Below are 16855 nucleotides of genomic sequence, written 5' to 3' on the forward strand. Positions count from 1 at the left end.
TTTTAATTTAGCTCAATTTAAATCCAGCTAAAATGTCCAAACCCAAATCAAAGAAAATATTAGGAAATAAATTTAGGGAAAAAAAGGTTTCCATTTGAAGGCGGGGACGAAGGTGAGGATAGAGTAAATTCCCCCATTGATGATAGGGACAGGGAACCCCTCCCCGTTTCGGTCCCGTTGTCAATCCTAATTTCATATCACCCTAACATATTCCTAAAATTTAGGGATATATAACAAATCTGTTAACATATATTTCATAATTAATGATGGAAAAAAAAAGCACTATAAACAAAAAAATATTAAATTTATTTTGATTTCCTTTGATATTTTAACTATAAAATACTACGAGAATTAAATAAGAGAGAGAATGTACTACAAGGTTAAATTTGTCCATAAATCTGCGGCAACTAGTTATAAAATATCATTAGATTATTTATAAAATATCACTAAAGAAGTAGGTTGATTGTTCAAATCATTCTAAATTTAGTAGTTGAGATTAATGTAGATTTAAAAATTCTAATCTCCTTTTCAGAGTATAGATTGAACCAATATTTAGATGTTAATTTGTATCTTAACTAGAAAATTAAAATTTTTAAGATCAAGGTTGACATAACCAAAAGATCATATTCAAACCCCATATTTAACTATTTTTCTAAGAAAATAGAAATTGGGAGAAAAAAAAGTCGAGGGTTTTATATAATGAGAATGGTAATATTGATAACGTTAGAACCGTAAAAGAAAGGCATCCAAAAATTCGGCATTGGAAATGGCGGGAAAGAGTGAGCAGTGAAGGAGGGAAAATCTTTGATCTTCCCTTTTTCATTCTCCGCCGTCTTCCGATCTCATCCGTCGGAGTACCAAATCTCGCACTTCATCACAAATGGCTGAAATCGAAACCCTAGGAATTCTCCAAGACGTTGAATCCCTCGTCGCCGATAAGCTTCAAGTGGTAACCACCCTCGATCACTTCCTCTTCCTTCAATTTATATTTTCCTCATTCGCTACTATTCTGTATCATGTTTCAATCCATTTTCTAAATGGAGCCGGTCTATTACTCTAATTTTTTGAATTTCTGCCTTAGAAATGTTTTTAGTTAATGTCGATCGTGTTTTTTTTACTTATCGCTATGGGAATGGGTTAACGGCGCTGTAGCCCTAGGTTTGCTGCCGAGTTGTTTATAGCTTTGAACTACTGAAAAAAAAATTCTTATGTCTTTTACAAAAAGTAGTGTGTTTCCAATAACTTATTTATTAGACTGGATGAATGTCTGCCTCGTTCTTCCTTCTCACCACCATCTACAAAGTTATTTAAAGATGCGAAGTTATCTAGGGTTAAATGAGTTATTCAGGTTTTGCTTCCAAGGATTGACTAGGCCAAAGTTAACTAAGGAGTTCTTCATCAGTTTCATTTGATCATTGTTTATTTCCTTAATTTTTATGTATTTTTTTTTCTTTGTTATTCAAAATTGCGATTTAGAATGTGGAATAAATTTAGTTTTAGCAATCTAGTACCTGCTGATTTAGTTCAACATTTTTACTCAGGTTTCATACAAGTGGCTAAGTCGAAGTTATTTGATATCTTCAGATACTGCAAAGAGGTTAGGAACATGGCAATTTGGCAAAGAAAAATTGCACTTGATTAGTTGGTCCTCGTTCAATGTTTCTAATATAAAGTTGTTATGTAGGTTGCTTCAAGAATTTGTTGAAAAACATGAAAGTGGATTACAAGTGGTCTATGCCTTGTCCGGATGGTTGAAGAATGATCCTCCAAGTTACCATATCAAGCTTGTTTCTGGCTCAAAACTTCCTGGTTAGCTTCTTATTTGGTGCATATTTTCCATATGCCTCGATGTTTCTCTGTTTTATCGAAAAAAAGAGTTTGGATAATATCAAGTATTACTTCTGTTTGTAACAAAAAAAATTGTATCGTGGTAAAACTATATATCATGTTGTGTTCTTGCAATATTTAAGAGTTTGTTACAAGTGTTTGTAATGATGAACCATTCTTGAGAACTCATGCTTCCGTCTTATTTTATTCAAAGGAATATAACCGTGTAGTTAAGAGCCTACTTGAGGGACTCAGCAGCTTCTATTTATTTTTTAACTTTTGAACAGAAGCAAAGCAAGATTTTGATGGTACCTGCTCTATTCAAGTTTATAGTGTTCAAGCTTCCATTCCAAAGGATCCAGCTGCACTCTGGAATGCTGAATTTGTTCAGGCAGAAGAGCTCTTCAAGCAGCCCTTCAATGTTGACAATTGTTTGCGAGATAACAGGTTTCCTGCATTTAGCGCAGTTAAATTTTGCATTTAGATGGGTTATCATCATTTTTGTCTCGTGTTTTTATTTTAAGCATTTCTTTGGGGTGCGCATGAGGTTTGAAAGGGTAGAATATATTTTCTTTCGGTAGAGAGTGAACAATCTGGATCCTTATAGAGTAGAGGCTTCACTGCATCCACATAAATCTCCTGACGATATCCATAATATTAATCTTGGTATAACATACAGCAATGCACTTCCTCATGACATAATAATTATGGTTCTTTTCTTTTTCCTCTTTGTAGTTGTGCTGTAGCTATTATTCAATCATACTAGTTCATTTGTAAGATTCTCGCATGGCTCTTTATTTCACCAGTGCAATAGCATTGGGAACTCATTTGCCTCTTTCCCTGCTGTTCTACTTTAGGTTCTGTGGGATTTCCAATTCCTACGTCAAACGCAGTGTTGATGAGATACCTGCAAGCGTTACAGCTCCTCAACCAAGAAGTGGAGTGGATGCAGAATCAACCAAAAAGAAGACAACTTGTCATAATACTACCGTTCCACAACCTCAAAAAAGTGAAATGCAAAAAGTTAGTCCTGATGTTGGTCTACAAGGTCCCACTGTTGTCAAAGAAGTCAAAAGTGAAGGAAACCATACAGATCATCAGGCCTCCAAGCCTACGGCGGTCAAAGAAAAAGTTGCTTCCTTACCTGCTAATAAGAAGAAAGGTCAAGGTGATAAAACCTCTTCCAGTACTGGAGGCTCGCTAGCAAATTTATGGGGACGTGTCCCTACCAAGTCTAAGCTCAGTGAAGACCATGCAGATGCAAATCGTGCCACTGCAGCAAACCCTACTGGTTGATTTCATTCAAATTTCACGTGGACTGATTATGAAACACGTTCATTTAGATTTTAAATGCATTGTACAGAAAATATTAGAAGTAACCTCTATAAAGTACTGATCTTTCTTTACAACCCTTGGTTTCTGTTGCAGTATCTAGTGCAGAGGCACAGATTTGTGCACATGAAGCACTCCAGATTGACAACAGTGACGATGATGATCAAGATGTAAATATCAAGAGAAGTTCCAATGAAAGCGGAAGAAAAAGGAGGGTTGTTTTTGATTTCTCAGATGATGAAGATTTTGAAGATGCAGTCAGTTTGGCATCACCTGAAAATCCAGAGGATAAATCATGTCTAGATCTGAAGCAAAACACAGAACTGAATAAAGAGAAAGTTCATTTGAACAATGATGAACTGAATGGTAAACTGAAAATCAAGGAGGAAAAGACGAGTGAATTCAAGAAATCCTCAGTAGAAGAAAAACAACACAATTCCTCTGCTGAGAAAAATGAACCTTGTGCCCATGAAAATGACTCTAATAAGAGAGAGAAACCGATGGATGCTGCTCCTGCTTCACCTAAGAGGAGAAAAGTATTGAGGACAAGAATTGATGAGCGAGGGAGAGAAGGTATACCTACACAGCCTGTTTCACATTATACTGCCTTCTTTACGTGTCTTGGTTTAATGAAATCTATTTGGTAAAATATCATTTTGGGCTCCTTATACTTTGGGACTTATTTTATTTTATTCCCTATATTTTTAAATGTCCAAATTTGGCCTTTGAACTTTCAATCTATCTCAAAATTAGTCCCCAAAGTTCATTCATGCTTAAATTTTGCTATGAATATTTAGTCCCTATAAGCCTTCTGCCTAAAAATTCGCCTAGCATATTCATATTGCGCTGTTTTTTCTTAATGAAAATTATTATTCTTATTATTATTTTGTGAGTTGGATAAAAGTTAACTAGAATTATTGAAGATGTGTTGTTGAGAATCCAAGACCAGAATGTTATTTTAACCTAATTGGTTCTACTGAGTATTTTCAGACTTGTCTCGTTCACCCCGTAAATGATGGATGTATTTTTTAGTATTACACTGCCAGCTACACGTTTATTTAAATTTGTGTTCTGGAAGGGAAGATAGTTTCCATTTTCACATGCTAAAAGATTGCTTTGAAGGAGCAACAGATGGTTATTAGGTGGGGCATTACATTCTTTCATGATGGGATCAAGAAATGTTTTTTGGGTGCATTTAAGTTTTGTTTTTACCTACTATTTGCGTGTGCAGATAGAAATTTTGGCCAACAGAACATGATGACTTTAAAAGATGTCTTCTTTTGGCCATACACGATAATGTAGTAAAATTAATTCATCTCTTTATATCTTTGCCTTGTGAATTAATCAACTTCGTTTCGAATTTTACTAGTAAATGAGGTAGTTTGGGAGGGTGAAGAGCAGAAACAGGAGAATGATGATGTCTCTTCAACAAAGATATCTGATCATAAAGCAGCAGAGACTACTACGAACAGGTTACTTCTAAATTCTAATATTGTCTTTCGGTACAAGTATCAACTCCTTTTCTTCCATTCATTATATTATCCACCATATCGGGTTTTGTCACTGCTATAGTCTATCATCTGTTCATGATCCGTTTTATTTATCATCTTTGAGGTTTGATATAGAACAGCCTTCGAAAGTATAAAACAGAACTGATGTGCAAAATAAGAAGCCCTGTACTTCCTAGGCCTTCTAGTTTTATAGCTTTAGGATTATTACTGCTACCAACCATATCATGATTAAAACCCTGAGTCGAATACACACACACACACAGACGAGATTAGCATGCTTTAGTCCTTGAAGTATTCTCTTTTGTGTTTTCTTGCTGAAACTTGAACTCATCATTAAATAATATTTTAGTTTTTGTGTATGGAAATTCAGGCCTCCGGCGGCTAAGAAGTCACCAGCCTTGGGCAATAGTGGTGCAAATCCAGCGGTGAAAGCAGGAGCAAAAAAAGGTGGAAATGCGGCTGGTCCCAAACAGGGAAATATTCTTTCTTTTTTCAAGAGGGTTTGAAGAAGTACCGATGGAGCAACTTTGTACATGAAAAGCATTGTAATCTTTATGATCTACTTTTGACTTTTGACTAAAAAGATCTTTTGATATGTGGCTGGAACGGTTGGAATGGAAAGAACAGGTTGTTGATAAATGCAAAGCTAGGAGTTGATGTTGGTTTCTCATGAATCTTTGAAGTAACTATCAGACACCATTGCAGCTTAATTATGAAAAAATTGCCCTGTACATTGGTAAGTCTACCTTTACATTGTGCAGTAAATTCATTTCGGTCAGCTCGAATTATTTACTTCATTCTCAGAGTTAAAACAATCATTAGCGATCATGATCTGAACCATGCAACTGAAATGACCATCTATCTGAGGTGCTTTTTTTCTTTAGTTCAACAATTGTCAAATGGGAGATCTAATCATCATAGTATTTAGGGTCTTTTTTTTTTTTTTGGCAAAGAAAGTATTTAGGATCGTATTCATTTAGTAATGCTTGTAGTGACATGGATGAGGGTATTTTTATTCTTTTGATTGAACATTAATGTAAGTATGATATTTGTTAACCAGTGTCCATTACTATAGTAATTGTGGTATGTCTATGGAAAATCTAGTTACCTTTTTTAGGAAAAAAAAAATTCCAAAGTTAATTTGAATCTTCTTTTGTCCTCAAAAACCAATTTAAATCAGATATTATGAGGTTATTTGTTTGTTGTCCCTTAATTAGTCATTAAAATACATTTAAAAAAAACATGTATGCAAAAGCAAGCTATTAAAATATCTTAACAGTCCATTTAGATCGCAAATATTGTATGATGCATGAATACTAAATATTTAAGAATTAATAACCTAAGACAAATGTTTGTAGCTAATAAACGTCCTAGGTAAACCAATACCGTGACAACTCCGAATAGACATTTCATTCCTTTCTTTGGATCAAAATGAACTTACAGCGCAAGTCCCAATTGATCAATACGGGAAATCTTTCAAAGTACATACCGAAAAGAAACATTAGAAAGGAAGTAATATTGTGATATACATGATTTACAATCAATTTTCAACACATACAGTTCCTCATATTACTTCAAATCAAGTTGGTTGGCTCGCTCAAAACATACTTGGGCAATTCGTATTTTGCACCTGCAATTGAGTTGTGTGAGAGGTCAAAAGCATTTGGAAATTTAAACCAATCAATAATATATGCAAAAGGGGTGGGGGACCGAACCATCTAATGTTACACTCATACTCATCACATTTTGTTTTTTTGTTTTTTATTCGATAATTACGGGATGGATGATCAAACCATCTTCTTTTGAGATGGTAATTAATGTCTTGTCTACTAAACTATGCTCGGATCAGTCATACCCATAACATTCATTCTAACAGAATAAGTTATAATAATATTTCAAGTTTCCCAAACAGAATAAGATATAATAATATTACGAGTTTCCCAGTACCACAGATACCAAGCAATAGGCCCTAGATCCAAGAATTATATATGTAGGTAGAGCGTAGATATTCTTAAGAGTTGTGGGGTGTTTTTTGGATTAATAAAAGTAGTGGGGTTGAGTCTAAATACCTCTTTCATCATAACAAATGGTTAAATCAGCACTTTGTACAATGACCCCTGCACTATCCACAATTGCTTGTGCTAGCGTCAGATCAGCTTCTGCAGCAGCTCGAAGTGCATCCCAGATCTCTAATGCCCACAAAATAAGATTCTTTTTAATGGTTTCAGCTTTTATATGAACACTACAGAGCACAATCAGGATACGAGGATAACAATTTGCTTGTCTTATCTGAAAAGAACTCTTAGGACCAATAATCCATTTGTTACTCCACAAACTTGAATCATGCTAAATATCCAGCATGGGGAAGAACTCTCATTGTTCAGAACCGACTAGTAATAGTGATTAGGCATAGGCCTTATGTAATGTACATGCCATAGCCTAGTGAAAGTGAAACCTTCATTTTAATATTCTAACTTCAGTAATGACCAATTGAAGAGGTGTAGCTTCATTTGCAAAATGCATGAAACAAAATTTGAAAGTGAATTTAAAGCCTTGGATATTGTTGATTATTTCTCCCACTTGCTTCAAATACATATTATCATTTTTTTTCATAGGATGTAGAAACAATTTCATTGATTGATGAAATAGATTTAAAAAAGAACGTACTATCTATGACATAGTTACAAAAAAGCACCTCCGCTGTGAAAGGAGGGTAGGTAAGCTGAGGAGAAACATGACTCCTTGATAAAGCGAGGAAGACGCAATACACATTATCATTAAAGCCTCTTTCATCATTTCCATGGCTAAAGATTAGGTAATACGGATTTTCTCGCTTTCATTCAACTATTGGCGACATTCATACATACATAGATGTATCCTCCGTAAAATTTCTATACAGATAAGGCACACATTGAAGCAGAGCATTTTGGTTTAGTTAGACTCCATTGAAGACGTACATTCCGCTGAAATATGATAATTTAACTGGAGGTCTAAAACATGATGTGCCTTATCTTAGTTCAAAACTAGAAGATATGTAGTGAACCTTTAAATTAAAGAACTGACTAACGAATACTCCAAACCAGTAAGCATTTCCTGATAGACTTGATCAGCCTGGCTAACAACTGTTCTACTTCTAACAAATGAGGGTGATGGAAAATACTCAATAGCATAATCTTAAATAGAGATCACCCTTAATGATCCATAATATGAAATCATCTTCCTTTCTAACAAAATTCCAATTCCTTCACGATGTGATGATGCTAAATATAGAGGATTACTTCTCATGAGTCATGAGTCATGACTAACTAAGCTAGGAACTCTTAACACATAATGATCTTGACGATAATCAGTAACATAAAACCAGGATAATCATCTTCCTGAATCATTTGCATGACCATGAAAAACTTCTTTTAGGAGTTCTAGTCTCAGTTACCTTGTAGATAAAATATGGTATAAAGTTCAGTGATTAGTTCATACTAAATTACACGAACTATAAATATTGTGCAAGACCAAAAAAATTGACAGTAAAGTATTACCTTTTCTGCCACCATAATGAGGTGCAGTATCCCAAAATTCATCACGCATCCGCACAAGATCTGTCTTTGATATTGGTTGGGGATGCTTCCAAGGTTTAGGCTTCCGGATTTTTTTCACAGGCCCTGAATCAAAAAGAATCTTCAAGTGACTAAGAGGATATCATAAGTTCCTTATAACTTTTGAATTTAACGTCTGATGAACAATGATTGAAAAAATAAAGTTGAAGAGCCTGAACTTCCTTAGAAAAATAAAGGTATGATCAATGATAAAACTAATCACGTGGTCATTACAACATAAGAAGCCACCACATTTGCCATCTTGCTAAGATTGTCAAGATTAAATTCCCTATAAACATGAGAAGTACCCTGAACATTTCAATTCTTTCATTGAATAATTGTATCATATCAGCTTTCAAAACTCAACTCCACGAGGGAGATCAGTAGAATTAACACTTCTTTGAAATTCCATAGAGAAAAACAAAAGAATTACAAGTGCATACAAAAAAAATAAGTGTGAAAAAAAGGAGTCCAAGAACAAACTACAGAAAATGCTACAATGCAGCAAAATCAAACCAAGATTGTGTCTAACGATCCTATTATTAGACTCAGGCCAAATACCCCAAAATCAAATGATAGTGAAAAAGCTAGCGTGCCACAACCACAGGACTTTACCCTCACTGCGAAAAGACAAACAAAAAAGCACCTCCTACACTTTGGCGAAACAGCCTCTATTCCAAACCCAACAAAATCCAAAAGAGTTCAGCCAGCTAACCCAAAGAAGCTTTAGCAATCACCGCAGGAGTGTATGAGAAACAAATAACTAACCGCCCAAAATTGGCGTCCCAATAAATGATGAAAAAATATCACAGACCACAGAGTTTCCAATTAGAAACTTCAGCAATCAAATCAAGTGCTCAACTAAATGAAAACCCAATCAATCTCAGCTCTTCAAGACCCATAATTACAAGCTTAAGAAGCTCAAAACCAAATGTCCCAAAACGAAAAGGGCAATAAAAAACACAAATTACACTCAGGAGAAAACCAATCATCCACTACAGGCTCAAAAGGCAATCAGGGAATCACAAAGACTAAAATACCAACAATCTATTTGCTTGACAATAAAGCTGATTCAAATCAACAAATTCCCATCTCGCATTCCACACACGCTTTTCCCAAACACGATTAACCACTCCATCAAAATGGGTCACTGCCAAATTCATCATAATATTAAAAAGGAACAAAAACCCAGAATTAAGCATGAGAAATAAGATTGCAATCCTTCATTTCCCAGAAGAAGAATCTCGGAAAACAATCAGAATATGGAAAAAGTAAGTTGAAGGATAATCTCACCGTTGCCTTTGGCCTGCGACGATCCGGCACAACCCATTAAAGAGTACAAAATTAGGAGAGAAAAGAAGGAAAGGGTGAGAACCGAAAGGAGAGGGAAGGCAGATTTGGAAGGAAAAAGTGAACAGAGCTAAGAAGCTTCGCTGATAGTCCAAAAAGTCAAAAGCCGAAGCTTGGAGTCCCTGTGGTTTTCATTACTATTTTCCCCCTTATTAAGTAAAAGCCTTTAATTAAAATCAATAATTATGTTAATAATTACTTAATTGTGCGATTAAGATGATTATCATTATTATTTATTGTCAAAAAAGGATTATTATTATTAATGTTTATTTGTCTTATTTACCTTGAGTTTATTAATGTTAAAATGATAATTATTTTATTTTAAATTAAACCGTTAGTATCTAAACTTTATTTCTAATAAATTCTTAAACTTAAAAAAAAAATATTTATGAGTATATAAAATTTAAGTGGCTTTTATACTAAATTTTAAACTTCAATTTAATTATGGATCCTTAATTCTTATAGTATATAAATATATAAATTTTAAAAAGTGTATTAAATTTCTAAATTTTTATTTTTGTGTTAGATAGATTCCTAAACCTAAAATAAAATCTCATAAGTCGCAAAACATTACACAATTTATAAAAATTTTAAACTACATAATATTATGACTCTTTTGATGATCATTTGATTTTTATTTTTTATTGTTTAAATTAAGTTCATAGATATTATTATTAAGTATAAATTTATTTGTTTTAAAAAAAATTAAGCTAATTTCAGACAACTAAAAAAAATATATTTCTTCTAAAGATGGTTTTCCTTCTTAGAACTTGACTAAACATAAATTTATAAAAACTAATTACTAAAAATGAAATTGCTTTCAAATTAGACTTAAAAATATTAAAGACTTATTAAAAAAAATTCTTTTAATGTTCATGGACATTTTTTTTCCTAGTAAAACCAGTAATTTAAGAGCTTAGATGCTTTTTTATTTCCATATGTATTTATTTATGTATTGGATGGAACTAAATTTATATATCTTCAAACAAGTGAAAAGCCTTATAAAAATCAGCTTGTAGCTTAATCTATGTTAGTATCTTTTTTCGTTATGGAAATTTATTTTTTTATTTAATTCTATGTTATATTTATCAAATAATTTATTATGTCTAATCCGAGTGATATAATAAAGTGATATTCTAAGTCTATGTTATTTTCTTAATTTTGAGATTTAAAACTATTAAAATTGACTTTATTAGCAATTAACTAGATTCCCAACTTAAAAAAGAAAGATTTTGACAATGAACCCAACATTATTTTATATAAATTAGATTCTTTAATAATATATAATAAAAAAAAATTGCAAACTTGACATCTGTTTTGCCATTTTTAAAAAACATATGTGACGTTCCCTTTTGTATTATTATTATTATTTTAAAAAAAATCCTTTGTATTTAAATTGCATTTTTTAGTACAATGGTAGGTGTATTTGAAAACAATCTTTTTAACTGCTAATACATCTATATGATAATTTGAGTTATACTTAGCTGAATAAATATGAGCATTTAACTTTTATATATTCAATATATATATATATATATAAAAAGAGCATTTACATAATTATGAATGATCTTTTTTTCTTTGCGAGGATAGTGAAGTCTATTCATAAAAAAAATATGCAAATTTTTTATTTAGTGGCTGTATGTTTCACATTAAAGAACAAAACCGTAGTTACATTTTCATTTTTGGATAATATATATTTCTTACCCAAATATATATGTATGTATATGACTTATAGTAAGGGTTTGTTTTTTTTTAATTTTTAATTTTAATTTTTTGAAAAAAGTAAGGTTGTTATCAAATATAGGAAAATAAGTCAATTTATTTACAAATATAATAAAATGTCATTATTTATCATTAATTGACACAATAGCCAATAATTTTACTATATTTGAAAATATTTTCAATAATTTTGATATTTAAAATAATTGTCGTTATAGCAGTAATGATAATTTAAAAGTGTGGAATATCTCAAAAAAAATTTAATTTTTTTTAAAAAAAAAGTGTAGAAGCATATATTAGAGTTTCAAAAAGAATGGGGAAAAAAGATCATCAGACCCTTCTAAATTCTACTTTCCAAATGTAAAAGCAAGAAGTATTATTGAAAAGCCATGTGGTAATTGATAAAGTTGTCTAATTATTATTATTGTTATTATTATTTTAAAAAGGTAACAACATATGTGAAAATGATATTGGAAAAGTGACTTATCAATGTCTTGAACAAAAGTTGATTGAGTATGAATTGGCAAAGGAGAAAGAATCAATAAGAAGAAGAAGGAGAAGGGCTATTTTTAAATATAAAAAAATAAATCAAAATATTTATAAAATATAACAAAATTTCATAATCTATCAATGATAACATTGATAGAGACTTCTATCAGTGTTTGACAATGATAGATGTCTATCAATGGCTATCGGTATTTTTCGTTGATAAATTCTAAAATTTTATTATATTTTGTAAATATTTTCAACAGTTTTGTCATTTGAACAATTTTCTTAATAATGATAATAAGAATAATAAAAGGTACACTTTTCTATATAGTATAAATATCAGGACCATTACCAACATACCAAAATTTAAACTTTGGTCCATTTATTTATAGATTATTTTTTTAAAAAAAAATGGGCTATGATTTTACAATTTGATTTTTGAAAAAAAAAAAATGGAAAAGAAAGAAATATCTCATAAGAAAACTATAAATTCAGAAGAATGTAATAAAATAATATTAAAAATATGAATCAATTAAGATTCATTGGATAGTTTTAAGCATGGTTGATGATAGAGATTTAATTATAAAAAATAATAATAATAATAAAAGTATTAATGTTTTATGTCAAAGAAAAACTCAAGTTATATTCCAATGGTTCTCTCTCTTCTTGAGTTTACAACTTCTAACACCTGATGGATTCTATAAAGAAATTAACAAAGTTGCAGCATTTAGAATTTGTGGGTTCATCAAAATGACCACTAATTCTCAAGAGTATCAACAAGCCAATGTAAATCTAGGCCTACATTCAAAGGATTCAAGAAAAATAACATAGGGCTAAAACAAAAAGAAGCCATTAAAGCTCAATCTTCAAGTTTCTTCATAATCCATTCTTCAAGAATGTCCATCTATCTTCTTCGAGGAAGCTAGAAGCTGTCAAGCCTTGCAGAAAACTGAGGTCATTTGTGTACTTTGGCTATGTGTGGTCAAAGGAATTCATCAAGAATCAAGTTCATTAGAAATGGAAGGATGAAGAATCATATCTGTACTTATTCCTGATATTGTACTGGTCGAACTTCGGCTCGTTATAATCCGTCCTCATCTCTGCAGGTTTGGTTTCAGCCCCCAGTACACTTGTTAAGATATCCGATCCTTTCTCTTTCTGTCGATGTCTTGATCTATCCTTCTGGCCCTTGGACCGGCTATGGGAGGAAGACACCATGCCTGTCCCGTAAAACTCGGCGTACTCTTGTCCCGAATGGCCATGCTTGTTTAAGAGAGATGGATTCTTGAAACTACTTGATTTCATTTTTGGTGGCTTCAATTCATCATGTTTGATTGAGGTATGCTTGGTTTCGGAGAGGGGAGTGACAGTTCTCTGTTTCAAGGACACATTGGTCTTGATTTCATCTTCTGGCATCTTGAGAGCATCTTTCAAAGGTGTCAGACCTTTCTCCTGCTTATCTTCTGATCTAAAGTAAGGAGGAAGAAAGGGTTTGAAATTTCCAGGCAATAATTCAATTGCTTGCTTGTAAAGTTCGGCAACGACCTGTCCAAAAGACTCCCACCATGTTTCATCTTTTATGGTATTTGCAAGGTGAATCTGTTTCCCCTTGCTCAGTTCTTTAGTTTCAGTCTCCAAATGTTCACTCTGCACCTATGCACAGTTTATTACTATTCAAATCATTTGGCTAAACAATTTCTTTAACTCTCATAGACGAATGCAAATGACTTCCGAACTACCGAACAAAAAACAAGATTTCAAAAGATCATTGTGAGAGGCATCAGGCGCCCCCCAAATTTCTTTCAAAGATTAAGCAGAAGGAATTGAAGATCTTGGTGAGATTGTTGATAATTATCATTATAATGATTAGAATTAAAACTTTGTTCGCGTTCCGGTGTAAGCAGGAAAAGGGAGATGTGTGATCTTACCATAAAAGAGAAGAATGAAAGCCTGAATCCATGTTGAAGCATATATGTAAAATATCCTATTAGGAGAGCGCCAATGAACATAGCAACATCTGCAAAATGTTTATCGGTGAGAAAGGAGTAGCGCATTAGCATTTGAAGCTGATAAGACTACGGAAATGACATGTTGTGGCAGCGTAATTGGTTATATTTTATAAGAATTAACATTATATCATTTAAATTGCTCGATTTTATGTGGGTGTTGATAAGACTGTTGCCAGTTTTCTTCAAGTTCATTCATTAGGACCAACAACCGAGCTGATAGTTCATTGATTTTGTATATCGAACATAAGTTACATAACATGATCAAACTATTGACTCATAAGTAAGTCCAAACCTGAGGTAGAAACTGAACCATATTGGTAATCACAATCCTCCTTGTTAAGAGATATTTGGCGAAGTGCAGCATTTCCTCTATCAACAACCAACAACGAACAGGTACGCCTAACATATATGATATCAAAATCATTTGAAAACTTTGCTTCCTCACCAGGCCCATCGCTATAGCCCGGAATGTTCGTCTTGCCCCCTGCAATTGTTGTCACACCTACAAATAACTTTTCACTTGAGAGAATGTCTGTATGTCCAAATGCAATACCTACTACTTCCACATTCAAGTTCAATTCTGACCAAAAGTTTATAATAATGAGGGGAAAGGGATACATTTGATTTTGAAATCACAGTACTTTCCGTATCTCAAGAAAGCAGAAAATAAGACACTAAGATATGAACAAATTTTCATTCAAAGCGAAAATCCTTAGTTACTATTTAGGGAGTTCTTATTTACATTTGGGGTGGGGCAAAAAAGACTAATGATAGGTACCCGCATCAACAATCTTTCTGATGACAAGGTTCAGAGTATCAGCAACATACACATTTCCTTTATCATCCATAGTTACGCCTTTTGGCTGATTGAACCGAGCATCACTTGGTTTTCCATCAACATGCCCTTTGTAGCCTTGGAAAGACCCTGCAACCAATCTCGCTCTACTATCTGAAAAGGCAAGAGTTTTACAAACCCCAGATGAGTAAACAACACCATCCCTAGTATGCTACCTAAAAATGCCTCCACCACATGATACAGCAAGAATAGAAAACAAGCTAAACATGCTACAGCAATTAAGAAACATCAAATGGGGAACAAAACCACCATCTTTTAGACAAAATAGAAGTACATGTTTCATTAATGGAGAAGAGAGAAATGAACATACATCGAGATAATGGTGGAGAAACCTTGACAACGTTGCTATTAACTGAATCAACAGCAAAGAGCTCGCCATCTTCGGAGACGCGAATCTTGTAAGGAACCATTCCAATTTCATTTCCCTCTACAATAGTCTCAACTAAGTAGCCACTCTCAAACTGAACAGCATTCCCATCTGAAAGAAGCAACCACGTCCTCATTAAACTTGACCAGATTACAGCTAAACTATATAAACATTACATTCGCCAACAATCAAATGGATTTTACAAAGTGACCTGGTTGAGGAGTTTTGGAAGAAGAACCAGTCCATTTAAGAAGAGAAGACAAGTGCCTTGCCAATGGTCCTGAGAGATTAACATCGTGATAAAAATCACAAAAGGGTTGAATATGAGAACATAAATTCACGAGAACGCCTACAAGAAACAATAAATAGAGAACCCCAGATAAACCTCGACCGAAATGTCAGGTGGAAACTTGGAAAAACAAATCTAATGAAATTCTAGCTCGCACCCACTTCAAATAAATTGCAAATTTAAGGAATGAAAGCACATTTCACTAATGCCAACCATAGCCTACAACAGTAAGAAGCGATAAAAGACCAATATAAGAAAAACCCACTTACCAGAAGGAGCAGAATCAGCTTGAAGAACAATAACTGATACTATGAAGACGAGGAAGAGAAGGGGATTTCTCATGGTAATTGAACAACCCAGCACTGAAGATGAGAGAGAGAGAGAGCAAGGCAAGGATGAATCAGAATGAAATGGGGAAACTCAGGGAAGAGAGTTTCAGCTACTTTCTTTGGGAATTCAACCTTCCTTCCATTTCCAGTGAACTTTTGAGTTTGGGTCGAACTTGGAAGGGAATTGGAGGCTATGATTCGAAGTGGGAAAATGGGTTTGGTTTGGTTTTGCTTCAGAATCTCTGTGATCAGTTCGGAGAGGCTATCTTATTCTTGTGCTCGCATTCCAATCCCACATTCGTCTCTTCGTTTTGCAATGGTGTTTGGAGTTTGGGGCTGGATTTTTGTCAAAACTCAAAACAAACATTCTGCGTAGGAACTAGGAAGGAATATTTGTCTATTTTTCTAAAAGTTGTTTTTATTTATAAATATAAACCGTTCTTTAGATTAATCTTGCAAAAGTAAAACTTCTCTTTTCTGTTTTGTTTTTTTTCATTATTATTCTTTAGATTAAAGTTTATTTTGAAAAATGCATTTTTTTTTCCTACAGGATGATTGCTTTTTCTTCTTTTGATAAAAATATATGTAGAAATGAGAAAATGTTGCACTAGAATAAGAAATTGTTCTAAATTGCCATCTTTTTTAATTAGAAAAATATATAACTTCAATTATTAACCTTTTGAATCATAAGTTATCCTAAGTTTTGAAGAATATGTGTGTTTGGTTTCTGAATTTTAAAAATATATCTTTTTAATTTTTAGGATTATAAAAATAAACTCATTTGGTCCCTTAATTTTTAAAATGTATCTTTTTAGTCCATGAATTTCTAAAAATAGATTTAAAAATTTCCTCAAATAACTCTATACTATTATTTTGAATAATTTTATTGTATTTTAAATTTGAAGAATAATTTTTAAAGCCAACATCTTTTCTAAAATTATTTTTTCTAATTTTAAATATCATATAATTATTTTTTAAAAATCAAATAAAAATACTCCAATGATCCTTTAAATCTATTTTTATAAATTTGAGACTAAAAAGATATATTTTAAAAATTTGGAGATCAAATAGACTTATTTTTATAAATTTGGGAACTAAAAAGTACGGAGATCAAATGCGCATATTTTTTAAAACTTAAATTGATTGAGGTGCTTCTGTCCTTGGTAGACTGGTAGCTGCTATTT

General features: G+C 32.7%; 3 protein-coding genes across 4 annotated transcripts; 1 reads left to right on the plus strand and 2 right to left on the minus strand.

Annotated features, from left to right (window-relative positions):
- The first annotated feature begins 705 nt into the window (after nucleotides 1-705).
- On the plus strand, nucleotides 706-5391 carry LOC120086200. Its single transcript, XM_039042737.1, has 8 exons — nucleotides 706-949; nucleotides 1542-1597; nucleotides 1685-1809; nucleotides 2115-2274; nucleotides 2685-3118; nucleotides 3256-3732; nucleotides 4529-4631; nucleotides 5041-5391. Exons 1-8 carry the CDS (start codon nucleotides 881-883, stop codon nucleotides 5174-5176), a joined length of 1560 nt encoding a protein of 519 aa, XP_038898665.1. The 5' UTR covers nucleotides 706-880; the 3' UTR covers nucleotides 5177-5391.
- Nucleotides 5392-6045: 654 nt separating this feature from the next.
- Nucleotides 6046-9720, minus strand: LOC120086202 (ubiquitin domain-containing protein 1-like). Its single transcript, XM_039042738.1, has 4 exons — nucleotides 9557-9720; nucleotides 8207-8329; nucleotides 6740-6859; nucleotides 6046-6300 (listed from the first exon to the last, which is right to left on the minus strand). Exons 1-4 carry the CDS (start codon nucleotides 9591-9593, stop codon nucleotides 6245-6247), a joined length of 336 nt encoding a protein of 111 aa, XP_038898666.1. The 5' UTR covers nucleotides 9594-9720; the 3' UTR covers nucleotides 6046-6244.
- A 2772-nt stretch (nucleotides 9721-12492) lies between these two features.
- On the minus strand, nucleotides 12493-16067 carry LOC120087236. Of its 2 annotated transcripts, none has more exons than XM_039044153.1 (7): nucleotides 15612-16067; nucleotides 15265-15333; nucleotides 14997-15164; nucleotides 14609-14779; nucleotides 14123-14332; nucleotides 13750-13838; nucleotides 12493-13468 (listed from the first exon to the last, which is right to left on the minus strand). In XM_039044153.1, exons 1-7 carry the CDS (start codon nucleotides 15682-15684, stop codon nucleotides 12833-12835), a joined length of 1416 nt encoding a protein of 471 aa, XP_038900081.1. In that variant the 5' UTR covers nucleotides 15685-16067; the 3' UTR covers nucleotides 12493-12832. The 2 variants fall into 2 exon arrangements, with proteins under 2 accessions (XP_038900081.1, XP_038900080.1); XM_039044152.1 differs by having other exon boundaries at nucleotides 12493-13474; nucleotides 15612-16066.
- Between the last annotated feature and the right edge of the window lie 788 nt (nucleotides 16068-16855).

This window comes from Benincasa hispida, chromosome 9, assembly GCF_009727055.1.
Source record: "Benincasa hispida cultivar B227 chromosome 9, ASM972705v1, whole genome shotgun sequence".
NCBI classification, from domain to species: domain Eukaryota; kingdom Viridiplantae; phylum Streptophyta; class Magnoliopsida; order Cucurbitales; family Cucurbitaceae; genus Benincasa; species Benincasa hispida.